At 45.7% G+C, this 13,169-nt stretch overlaps 1 protein-coding gene across 14 annotated transcripts in view; it reads right to left on the bottom strand.

Annotated features, from left to right (window-relative positions):
* HYDIN (HYDIN axonemal central pair apparatus protein) overlaps positions 1-13,169 on the bottom strand; it is a 167,087-nt gene that overhangs the window by 81,275 nt on the left and 72,643 nt on the right. For all 14 annotated transcript variants that reach the window (XR_010465959.1, XR_010465960.1, XR_010465961.1 and 11 more), the window contains 6 exons: positions 11,300-11,418; positions 9,180-9,403; positions 4,958-5,025; positions 2,601-2,836; positions 1,699-1,799; positions 318-453 (listed from right to left, as the gene is read on the bottom strand). Coding sequence is in view for 11 of the 14 variants with exons in the window: in XM_065028958.1 (XP_064885030.1) it covers positions 318-453; positions 1,699-1,799; positions 2,601-2,836; positions 4,958-5,025; positions 9,180-9,403; positions 11,300-11,418 (884 nt within the window). In the remaining 3 variants the exon portion in view is untranslated. The remainder of the gene's footprint in view (positions 1-317; positions 454-1,698; positions 1,800-2,600; positions 2,837-4,957; positions 5,026-9,179; positions 9,404-11,299; positions 11,419-13,169) is intronic.

The raw sequence follows: 13,169 nt of genomic DNA on the forward strand, positions 1-13,169 counted from the left end.
CTCCTTTGCTGGCAGCCTCCTTGCAGCAGCTTTTCACACTCCTCTAAGTTTTCCTGCCTGATAGCAACCCAAAGACTACAATAGAAACTACTTCCTAAAGAGTTTAAACTGCTTCCTAAAGTTTATAGTCAGGTAGGTTTCCATTTAAGCACTTCCTAAAAATTTATATTCAGGTAGGTTCCTGTTCTCAAACCTTTGTTTGCTGAAAACAGGCATCTACCTGAATATAAACCTGCAAGGTCTTATTCAACCCCCTTTTTTTTCCTAATTAATACCTCAGTAACATTTGAGGGCAAAAGGCAGATGCAATGCCAAACCTGAGGAAGAACCTTGTAGCAGCCTGGAAGATCGCTGTCGTTCACAAGGGTCAGCATCTGCTGATAAGGGAATTTTAGAAAGCACCGTCCAAATGTCATGATGGGATTGAGCACTTGCAGTGGAGGAACTATGCATCTAGAAAGAGAGATGATCAAAAGGGAATTAGAGATACTGAGAGAATGTAGAATTTGTTTACTCCCTAAATAGCATGAAATGAGGCATAACACATTTGTCACTGTCAAATAGACATTTAATACCCCTACAGCAATAAATCACTTTTAACTTCTTTATATTCATTTTTATTCTGCAATCTCTGGTAAGGGAAGGACAAATTGAGTCTCGGTATTGCAGCGGCTTGCCAGCGTGGCCAAGTGTCCAGGCAGAGCAGTGTCCTGTCCCAGAGATGTCTGACAGGCACCTTCACCCCAGGTGGTTTGCAAGGACCCTCGCAATGCTCCCAGCAAGACATGAGCTCTGGGGAAGCCTTCCCATCAAGGACCAATGCTCACCAGGGCTCAAGGAACACAAGACTACCAGTGTCTCACTAAAAACAACTCCCTCCTCTCCCATACCATTGTTACCCTGCCTGAAAACTCAGCCATTTGCCTCAGCAATGGAGGGAACGAGCCACCAACTGCCTTACACAGTGGGTGATCAACCTCTCCAGTTCCTGCAGCTACCTTGGTCCTTTATCCCCATACATCCATACACTCTGTTCCCATTTTTACGTGTTTTACAGAATTAAAGCCCAGGCCTGGGAGAGAGAACAGCACCAGTGAGCTGCATCCCACTTGTAATTAAACTGACACCCACTGCAGCACAACAGGACTGAATCCGGCTGCAGCAAGAACAACTTTTGGCTTAAGTCTGAGAACATAAATGCCCAAAAGAACTAGAGGGAAGCAGAGAAATCTGAACTCACCTTCCACACAAAGAACTATTTTCACTTTTGTAAGATCTTGCCTTCATTTTTCTCTCACCAGTCCTGCCACAAGCCCTTCCCCATTTGCACGTCTTCATTAACTGAACCAGACAGCAGCTTTCAGTAGGCTGCTTGCTGCATCCCTAACAAATGTTGTATTTTGGTCACAACCCAGCAGAAGTTCATCACTTGCAGGAAAGAAGAGAGCCCTTAGGAAATTTGCTACACCTCAAGCACCAAAAAACAGGCCAATAATGAATATAATTACTGTTCCCATTAGAAAAAGGCTGAGGGCTGTGCCTGTCCATTGAGCACAGGTGCCTCTCAACATGGGCTGTTTTCAGAGCATTGCTGTTCTCGTATCTAGCTGGGCAGAAATAGCTCATTAAGCAACGCTTCTCATTTGGAGCTGGAGCCAGCAGACCATGTGCAAGGCAGCAGAAGGGAAGTGCTGGTACCTGGCTGTGAGGAGAAGTGCCGACACCTCCTTGCCAACACCATCCACATCCACCACCAGAGCCAGCTCGTAACTCTTCACTGTGTTGGAACACAGGGTGACCTAGTGGAAGAGAAGAGCATCAAATACTTGATCACTCCCAAAAGCCATTGTGTCCATGTGTGGTGTCCTCTGGTTCTTGTTCCACAGTACGGAAGAGAAGGTTTTCGCCCTAATTCTGCTGGCCCATGTGTAGAGCACAGTCTCCGGCAGTAATAAAAGCCTTCTGACAGTATCTTTGTTAAATACACTGTGCAGTTATCAGGGCATATGTAAGCTAAATTAAAGCACAATTAGGCTAGTGCTCTACTCACCACAGTATTAAAATTAAGGGATCAGTTTTTCATCTCAGCTACAATAACAAATCTAGAGAAAGTCTGTTGACTTCAACAAAATGAGTTCAGCTTTACAGAGGGATGCTGAGGGCAGTTCACTGCTGCCAAAGCTTTTTCAGTCCCCACTGGAGATCACCACAGTGAATACAGCTCCTTCTGCTCCACAGGAGAGGAGAAATAAGAAAGAAAAGCAAACTGCTTTATATGATGACATCTCTCTTTTTAACAGCCACCTTCTGCCCTCACCTTTCCTCTGCCCACTTTAAATCAAATAACTCTAAGCAGTTCTTGAAAACACATGAATGACTTTCTGCATTTGACCATATGGTACATGGTCTTCAGGTTATGATTTTGGAAACAAAACGGTGCTCCTTCAGAAAAGTCCTAGAGTAAACTACCTAACAAAAGCCTAACACTAGTGCATATATCTTACATTATGCTTAAATCTAGCAGTGCAAAAGCACTCTTGTACATCAGTGAAGCTTCAGCTCAACCTGTAGAAACACGTATGGCCAGAATCTTCCCATACCTGGATGTTCACATTTCCCTGGGAACGGATGGTCCCTCTGCGGGGCTTTATGATAAATTCATTTGGCTTGAAGTGACGCTGAGCTGCCCTTCTCCGGGGTGGAGGAGCGGAGTCCAACATATGAGCAGAGCTGGTGACACTGGCATCCCCTGAGCCGTCCCCAGGAATACGAAGGTTGAAAGTCATGGGCACCAAGGAGGTGTTAGTGAGGCAACATGACAAGGTGCGAGGAAAGCCTAGGAAAACGACACGAACGAATTTTTGCACCTATTATCCCAAGATTCCTGGTGTGAATATCCTGTTACAGTAAAACTGCGCTCAGAGTTTAGTTCTTTTCCGTCTGAATTGCAGCTAATTGAGAAGCTAAGCAAGGAATTAACTGACACTTAAGTTCCTTTTTACCCTGATCATAGAGACTGCGTCCTTGGCAATGCCCACTCTTAGTGAGGCTGAACACCATAAGTTTTTCTCTCTCTAACTGTGAGGAACACTATCACCTGCACCAACAGCAGCACCAACTATTTCCTCACTTACAAGTGTGCATTCAGACCATCTGTTCTGAAAATTCAGTCCATGAAATTCCTTGTTAATGCTCCCAGTTTTCAATACATAAGAATAGTACATTGTCATCAAGGATAAGCTACAGCAGAAGAAAGGATGGATGAAAGTAGGAGCTATAGCATGATGCAAAGCACTCTACTGCAGTTTCTCTAGGCGGGATCCTTAAGGCAATCTCCAGTTTTGGGGCAACCAGACGAGCATGTGACAATTTGCAGCCCACTTCACATGAAGCAAGCCTGATGCTTAGAAATTAGCAGGAACCACATCCCACCTTACCTAACAAATGGGGTCATCACATCCACACTGCACACTGGCTTTTATTACTGCCGGCAGAGGTTTACATCACTTAAGCTTTCACGCTTGCTCTGCATAATGGAAAACCAGTGATACAACCACATCTGAGACAGGACATCAGCCCATAACCTGTTCTGCAGCAGACACCTGGCTTGGCTGGCCAGCTCATAAAGAATGAGACATCTCCCATGGCTGTTTCCCAAGATGGGAAGGAAAGATGGGGAAGAAAACCAACCCATCTCTTGGCCCTCCCAGAACAAGGACTTTCACAGCCATTCTGCTGCCAAATATTGGGAGGTTGAGGTTGGAGCTGAACAGAATATGACACACACCACATAACACCAACTTTCTATTCCTTCAGTCCTATTTGATCTCATTATGGCAAAAACACTGCCCAAACCAGACACAGCAGGGAGTTTCTCCAGGCCCATATCCAGTGCCCACCGCCCACCTCCAGCAAAGACTCCAGCAGGGAGATGGGAGCTGCACTAAAAGGACACAGACAGACTTAACGATCCCAAACAAGACCAAAGTCACCAGGCGCAGACAACAGCCAGCAGTACAGTTAAAAAGCCAAAATACAATAGCTGCCTTCAGCTGAAAAGATCTTATTAACAAAATCAGATTAAGTAGGATGTATCTCCTATTGCATAACCATATTTCTTGCCTGGTAGGTTTCTTGTTGTTTTTTTTATTCAAAAGGAAACAAAGAAGTGGCAGAGTGGTGATGTAGGGAGGGGAGGTAGCAGCTCAGGGAAGGTAATGGGTTTTCTTAAAAAGTCCACAAACAGCATGAAAACACAGAGGCATCCTGGGCACAGAATGATTATGGCCCTTCAATCAATCCACAATTGATTTCACATTTAAACTTCAGATCATTTCAGTAAAAAGCCTTTTGTGAAACTGAGATGGAGAACCCAAATTTGCATTTCAATGGAGACACTCTGGATGCTCACCAGGGCTGTCAGCAGAGCTGGGCTTTTGGTGGGGAAGGAGAAGGAGTCCAGGACACTGAGGACATCAGTGCCCAATGCAGAGCTATTACCTGGGCATATTACCTTAAATGTGATGAGGTACCCTCACACCACTAATTAACACTCACATTAAAGGTCAGGTGGGTAAAGAGCATCCTTGCCTTACAAAAGGAAAATTTACCAAGAGCAGCTACAGACCAGTATGCAGTTTAAACTCCCCTCCTCTTGCAGTCCCATCCCTGGGGCCCTCCCAGGACAAGGACTTTCACAGCCATTCTGCTGCCAAATATTGGGAGGTTGGAGCTGAACAGAATATGACACACACCACAAAATACCAGCTTTCTATTCCTTCGGTCCTATTTGATCTCATTATGGCAAAAACACTGCCCAAGCAACCAGCAGCCCTGGTTTGAACACCCCAAAGGCTGTTTTGGAGGAAAATGAGTGTCAGATGCTCTTATGTTCAAGTGCTCCATTTTGGTAATGCACAGACCTCCCAACCTGTGTCCAAGCTCACAGCACACTCACCAAATGAGACGTCACCAAAGACGAGGGAAGGTACATTGAAATGAAAAGTCGGTCCGATAACACAGCCCCTGTGAAGACAAAGACAGGCAGAGGAGGCACTGGCTTAGTTAAAGAGAACTGCAAATATTTCAGCTTTTTTTTACTGCTCAGAAGGATCAAAGCCAGTCTCAGAACCACGGTGGGGATCAAATCAACCTGTCACTCCTGTGCTCAGCACAGCATCCACATGGACAGGAGGCAGCCAAAGCAAAGTGGTCAGCAGCTGACAGCTGCTGAAGTGGCTGAGGGCACCATGTCAAGGCAGGGGAACAAGGGTATGTCCCCAAGTTGTTCCTGGCCCAGTGAAGAACCATGAACAAGTGATGGCTCTGTGCCTCAGTTTCCCCATCTCTAACGTGATGGACACAGAGGTGTCCACACCAAAGTGGACTCACTATAACTCACCTTCCCAGCTGCAGGTTCCCCTGCTCTGGTATTTCTTAGCTAGAACCATGGAGTATATCAACATGTTTCTCAGATCTTGATCCAATCATGATGCATGCAGGATTTTGAGACATAAAAGCAGGGGAGACCCAAACATCCATTGAGAAAAGTGGTAACAGCTCTAGACAACAGACAGTTGCATCTTGGAAGAAAGTACCAGCTAGTCACCAATGCACCAGCTGACACACCCAAGAGAAACACATCTTCAACTACCACACTTCATTGCCCATCCTTACATTCAGCAGCCAGGCTCAAAACTCCTGAACTCACCAACATCCACCGAAATCAGCACTTGGAGCTGCACAACATTCATTAATTTACTTCACGGTTGATGCCAGTCAATGCCAGCTCTGCCTCTTAGTTCAAAATCAAGGACCACAGTGAATAGTGCCTTCTTGTTTTCTTCCCAAGACTGCCACTGGGTCTGTTCTGCACATGAACAGACCCCAGTATCCCACAGGAGGGACCTGACTTAATTCACTATACCTTTTAAACACCAAAGAAACAAAGATTCAAGACCTTGTAAAGCTGGTTTCCAAGTAGAGGAAAGAATAATCGCTTACAGTTTGGGCATCTTCTGATTGCATAGTCAAACATCAGTGAGAAAAATTAACTTTTAGGAGTTTCAATCCAATGTTAATTCTTGATTCTTGGAGATGAATCAGTTCCTGACAGTAAGTCAGGTAGTAAATCCCTTCTGCTGCTGAAGTTCCTTCTCCAAGGACCTCATATAATCACACCTAACCCCCCAACACCCAACAGCTTACTTTGGATGGAGCACAGGAAGACAACTGAAAACTACCTCCAAGCCAACCATGGCTGGAGATCACACTGGGAAAATGCCAAGGATGAGCCTTGCCAGGCAAGCGGGGATGTGACTGCCATTTGTGCTGAGCGCACCATGTCCAAGTGACTGCCCAGAAGATTCAGGCAAGGAGCCAACCCAGAGCTCTGTGCACCACAGCTGATAACAGTGCAGCTTGCAAGAGAATGGAAGGAAAGGCAGTGTTTTTGGCAACAGCTGTGTTTTACAGTAGCACTAAATAATGCACTTGTGAACGGAGATCAGGCTCCTTGCAGAGTAGGAAGGATAACTCAAGGTGGGAGAGGAACCACTTGCACTCTCATCCCTGTCCCCTCCTTTGCAGCCCAGTGTCCCACCAGTCATTTCACCTTCATTCAAAAGAACTGGGAGTTTTTCCTCCATGGAGGACTAAATCCAGTACACAGAACCTCCCAAAGAGGGAGACTCAGGTTGACCTGGTAGGTGGACATCTCAAAAGAGTTTGTAAACAAACAGCTTGAGTTGTGGGGCTACAAAATGAGAGATAAGGGATCCTTGAAACACAGGCAAGACAGAAAGCAAGGAGACAGATGACATCTGAGAGGAGACTGCAATGGGAGTTACTACTGAGGGATAGCTGTACGGGAGCAGACGGGGACACTGGGTTACCATCAGATGGGCTACACAGGAGCCACCATCCAGAAGGAGAGGAATACAAGGATGAGGAAGAAGGTAAAGAAAGGAACATCCGTTGTTTTTACTGAGACAGAAGGTCTGCACTGAGCTCAGGGCTGTGCTGGCAGAGAGTGGCCAGAAAGGAGGAGGTGCTGGGCACTGGGAGACAGGGCATCAGTGGGAAAACAGGACCTTTTCATTTGCTTGTGGGAAGCTGACAGCTCTTCCCTTCCCCAGGAGCAAGGCCACTGCAGGGCAGAGGCAGGGGGCACAATCCAAGGAAAACTGTTTTTCCTGTGATAAGCACAACTTTATAAGTGAAACCTGCCCTTGCTCAAGGAGAAAGCTGCTTATGCAATAACATCCCATGACCAATTTGGGGGAGGGACAGAGGAGAATAAATTCTTTGATTGTGAAGTGTTCCCTCTTGATTTCCAAAAAAAGCAGCACTTTCCCTCCAAACACAAAGCCAACGTAATTGTTTCTCTACTGAGGTCAACAAACCTACTCACCTCTCTTCTCTTGCAAAGTAATAACCTTGTTGTTCTTTTTTGTCCATTTCCCTTACCTTATTGGCAAAATCAACTGCAGATTCCTTTCATTCCTTTACTACCTTGATCTAGTGCCTCTCAACAGCAGCAACCAGCCCCACAGCTCCAGATCACACAGCATCAACTTTCCTGCCTACACCATGTTATCCCACCAGCCCATGGTTAGGACCAGCTTGGATAAGTTTCTAAGTGAGCTTTGCCTCTCCTACCCTATCATCAGCTTATTTCCCCCCACCTCCTCCCCTTTGCTTGGTGAGGATTATCTTTTGCAGCAGCACCAGCCCATGGGATGATGCCCAAGTCCTTGTGACAGGTCTTGCTGCAGAGCTCCCCATCACCCACATCAGCACTTTCCTGGCTGCAGAAAGGAGGTACTGTAGCACTCGCTGTGCAAGAGCCAGGAGGACAGCTTGTCCTAATGCATTAGTGTGAGAGATGATGAGGCTGCTGTCACCCATTTTGCAGAGATTAACAGAGGATCTTAAAAACACTGTCTCTGGCTGCAGAATCACCCAGGGCTGGCCCATCACTCAACCATCTCCAAAATTCTGTTTGCCTTGCTGTGTTCAGGTGGGACACCCCAGGCCATCCCCCACCCAAAGCTGATACCACCACATTGGCCATGGCCCAATGAGTAAAGAGTTACCTGTAAGAAGGAGTCACTCCAGCTCCTGGGTTGCCAGACTGGGCAGAAGGCATCTCCACACCTTTCCTGTCAAACTTTTTTCCATCATAGCTAATCACTTAAAGCCCTGGGGTTCTCACAGAGAGATGTCAAAGGGCCACAAAAGGAACCTGCTGTTGCCAAATTCTGTGCAAACAGCGTCCTGGAAACTCACAGAGCCACCCTGGCTCAACCATGAAGGCAAAGCTGCTTCCCAGATGAACCCAAGACTTCAAAAGTTAAACTGGGTATTGAGACCATAGGAGGCATGGTCACGGGTGGCCAGCAGGTTGAGGGAGGTGATTCTGTCCCTCTGCTCTGGTTGAGACCACACCTGCAGTGCGGGGTCCAGCTCTGGAGCCCTCAGCACAGAAAAGACATGGACCTATTGGAGGGGGGCCAGAGGAGCCACAGAAAAGATCAGAGGGATGGAACACAGGCTGAGAGTCGGGGTTGTTGAGCCTGGAGAAGAGAAGGCTCCAGGGAGATCTTATTGAAGCCTTTCAGTACTTAAAAAAGGCCAATCAGAAAAACGGGGACAGGTTTTTTTAGCAGGGCCTCTCATGACAGGACAAAGTGACAGTTTTAAACTAGAAGAGGGGAGATTTATGGTGTTTTTTTTTTTTTTTTTTTTTTTTTTTTTTTACAATGAGAGTGGTGAAACACTGGCCCATGTTACCCAGAGAGGTGGTGGATGCCCCATCCCTGGAGACATCCCAGGCCAGCCTGGACAGGGCTCTGAGCAACCTGATTTGGGTGAAGATGTCCCTGCTCATGGCAGGGGTGGCACTGGGTGAGCTTTGAAGGTCCCCTTTAACCCAAACTATTCTATCATTTCTTCTCACAGACAAATACACTTCATTTCCTGCTGCAATTGTGAGGTTCAAACTGAAGTCAAGGTTAAAACGCTTTGGCTCTTAGTCTTATTTCTGATCCTAGTATCCCCACACTAAGACCTTACACAACATCTTTTTTCGCTGCTCAATCGTAAAATAAGATATGTGTGAGATGGTTACCCAGAGACAGCCACAGATATGCCCCATGAACTCCTGTAACCTTTCTCACCTGATAGTCAAGGTCACAGGCTCAGGGGATCCATTCACCCTGAACTTAAATTCTTCTGTGAACTGCCCCAGGACAGTGGAACTGAAGGAGATCTGGATGACTTGGAGCCCATCTGGCAAAATGGTGCCTTCCTGGGGAAGAAAGGTGAAGGAGGAGCCCAGAGCTGTAGCTGGAGGCACCAAGCTGAAGATACCATCGATGGGTCCTTTATTAAACAGGATTGCCTGCAGCAGCAAGAAAGCAAAACAGAAATACATAAGGAATCTCCCTTTCTTACAGAAGGCTGATTTGTTTGCTGGTTTAACAATTAACATCTGTAGGAAGCAGAAGATACCATGTGCTGCTGCTTGGCAGAAGTCAAAGAAAATACAACAGGACAAGTTCTGTCTTATGGGTTTTTTCATGCAAAGCAGTGATAACTTCACAAAAGCAGAGTCACTTTAGGTTTATTCCACTGACACAGAGCAGTCCACTTGAACCTGCAGTGCAGAGGACCTGCTCAACATCACCAAGTTGATTGCAACCCATCCCAAAGACCAGTTGCAGCAACCACTTCTGCTCCAGACAAGTCCAAACCTGCTAAGCACAGAACATGTTCTGCTTCCCTTACACTCCCCAACTCTCCTAGGGTATATCATTTAAGTTTATTTTTTCTCTTATCTGATAGTTTCTTAGTCTCTGCTCAACTGGAAGTGTCAGGAAAGGACAAGAGGGAAGTGCACAGCAGCTCCCTCTATTCCAAAGGATTTCTTTCCTAAATATTCACCACGACCACCTAAAACTTTCCCATTATTAGAATTAACTACAAATTTAGAACAAAGTCAAACTTTGAACATTCAAGAGGTCTAACGCCTCAAACAAGTGACACAACACACAGCAATTGTTGAGGTTCACCTTTTATGTTGATCAAGAAGTGCCTATGTCTGCTGCGAGCACTGGCAATCAGTCACCAACAACTTAGCCAAAGCAAATTGTAAAGCTTCTGATTGCTGCAGGGCAAAATCCTGCCATTTCCACAGACTTATCTGCTTTGGATTTTGCTTCCACGCTTTTTATCCTTGCAAAATCAGTCAGAAAAACTGAGACAGGAACACAGAAATGTCCTTTTTTTTAATTCTGGGGCTGCTATTGAAAAGATTTGTGTATTCAAACTCCACAATGGTAATCTGAGAACTCCTCTCTCCTCTCATGTGTTTCACACCTTTGTTACAAATTGCACTTAGGGATGCTGCACTGAACTGAGGTTTACCTTCGGTCCAGCTGCTTAGTACAGCACTAAGTATCATCTACTTATTCACATTTTGTCAAGTAAAGAAAGTAATAAATTGATATAGAGAGAATCAATAAAGTATCAGCATTAAAAATGCATAGAGAGCACAATATTTTGGTAAGAAAACACCTTAATGTGTCCTTCCCTGACACAGTCAAGCTTTTGAAAGTGTCTGGCATGATGTATTGCCTCATTTTCTACCTCTTTCAGTTGCTCTACCTTATTTTTTTGCAGAAGATTTGACACCATTGAGGGGGAGGCAAATATGTAGAAAATTCCTTTGCTTCATTTTCAGAAATACTTTGCTCTTTATAGAGGCAGAGATGTACTTAGTCCAAAGTGTGGCAAGAGAAAGCACTCCCCATTTCTTTGCGAGGGGCAGCTCTGAGCCAGGAGGCTGCACAGCTTTCCTGTGCCTCCCAGGAATCAGCAGGATGCATTTAACTGAAAAAAACATGCTTGCAATGGTCTTGAGTTCAAATGTGGTAATTTGTTCCAGCTTCTATTCAACAGCCAGAGTACAAGGGTGCATTGCATCTTGGGCTGAAACAAAAGTCTCTGAATACTTATCTTTTGGACCCAGTGTTGCTTTCATGTGTCAACAGGGTTGTTTTATTTTTCTTGCACAAAGTCTCCCAGCTGCTCTCAAGAGGAGGTTGCAAAAGCAGGGATTAGAACTTCATGAGCAATATACACACCTTTCAGACCCCATCAAAAGTGAAATCCCCCCAATTTGACTATTATGTCAAGTGTTCCCTGCTCACAACTGCCTAAGTTGCCAAAAATCCCGCAGGTGCACAATGTTCACTGCTGCCCTGGGAGCCACCAAGATCTAGTCCATGCTGCTCACCTCGTAGCTGTGGGCTGATCCGACAAACACCTTCCCGATGTCCAGCTGCTCAAAGTTGAAGCGGAGCCGGGGTCCGATGCCCTCCCCTCTGATGCGCAGGGGCAGTCTGGTCTCACGGCCTGGGGAGACATTTCCATTTCAGTACAATAATTCTCTACATCTTGGGTTTTACAGGCTGCCTCAATGTTATTCTCCTGCTGGAGGGGACCAGCTCTAGATGCTCCAGGAGAAGATACAGGACCCTTCTCTTCCCTCAGGAGCCATGTCCTTGAGCTGGTTTCTAACTTTTAACCAAGCCCTGGAGTTGGTTTCTAATTTAGTGATCTGTTTGCACCTTGAAAAACGTGATGCTGAGTTTAAAACACTATCTCCAAATTTCTTCCCATGTGATCAGATGAGCTTTGAAATCTATTCAGTGAAGGCACAGAGCTCACGAAACAGAACTTGATACCAAGATAAAAATACACTCTCTGTACTGATGCAATCAGAGATGACAGCACAGGAGTGGAGAAGTACGAGCCCAAGCAAGGTGAAGCTCCCTGGTAATGGTGATACGCACACCTGAGGGCTGCTTAGAGCAGGCAGAGCCTCTGCCCAACGTACAGCTTTGTACCTGGGTGCTCCAGGGCTCACCTCTTGCAGCAGCACCTAAGTAAGACAGGGCTTTATGATCTCCAGGGAGGAGAAGGACTCCTCTAGTCCTAGCATGATACCAAGAGCTCAGCTTTGTAAAGACATCTTACCTGAGGCATGCTGAGCAGATATGGAAAACCAGCCTCCTCACTACTGAGATCAGGTGAGCCATTAATATACTTCTAATACACACATCCCTTCCTGCAACGGTAACTGAGACTACTAGGCTTATAGTTTAACTCTAAGATGTTAATTTTCTTCCATAAGCCTGCTAAGATGACATAGTGCAGGTTGTTTCAGTCTGAAGGCTGTTCTGAACAAGTGAAGCAGCCCAAAGCACCTGAATCCTTGCTCAAATTTCAGCTTGCCTCTCCCTGCCATCCCGTTCTACTCCACAGGGAAAGCAAGTAGCACAAGGAGAAAAGAGCCCCAAAAGTTGTATATAACCTTTGCTGTAGCTTTTGTGCAAAAATATTCCTCTGTCCTTCGAACTCCTGTGTGATGCTCACCACTCATTAAAGATTAGAAATGGAAGGTTGCTTTTTTAAAAAGTCTGCTGCATAGTTATTCTAGAAATTTCCAAAATGACTTATCGCAAAGAGCAGCCCAGGTGTGACAATACAGTGCTGAGATCACAACTTGAAAAAGCTCTCCTGGAACAGCCTTTTTGAGGATTACTGACTTTTTGATCTTGCAACCATGGCACGAGGATGTTTGATAATGTCCAAAGCCAGAGACAAAGAGCTAAGGAGCTTTTGTTGAATTCAACATTTTGAAGTGGATGTAGCCAAAGCCCAGCTGAAAGAGATGAGAGTTATGTTTCACAGCTCAGGCATTAATTGAAGGGCTATGTATTCCCACTGCATAGATATTGTAAAAGATAAAGTACTGGGTGCTTTCTGTCAAAAGATTTGTCCAGCTTGCATCACACAGACCACAGGTGTGGAAGGGCTACAGCCTCCTTGTCCTCAATCCCAAATCCATACATCATTACCATGGAGTGAGAATTAGATCTCAGAGGGAATAATATCTTGGCACATCATGCAGGGTGCACAATTTGGCATTGCTGTCTTGCTTTCAAACACTTTAAGGGTGTAGGTGGCCCAACAGCACAGGATTTTGTTGCCCAAGTCCTTAACTTTCGCTGGTGCAGGACAGTTCTGTCACAAGGTAGGGGAGTGATCACCCTTTGGGATTTTGCTTCTCCCTGCAGAGTGGCTTAGACAGGGGTTTTGCA

This window comes from Columba livia, chromosome 13, assembly GCF_036013475.1.
Source record: "Columba livia isolate bColLiv1 breed racing homer chromosome 13, bColLiv1.pat.W.v2, whole genome shotgun sequence".
Classification (NCBI taxonomy): domain Eukaryota; kingdom Metazoa; phylum Chordata; class Aves; order Columbiformes; family Columbidae; genus Columba; species Columba livia.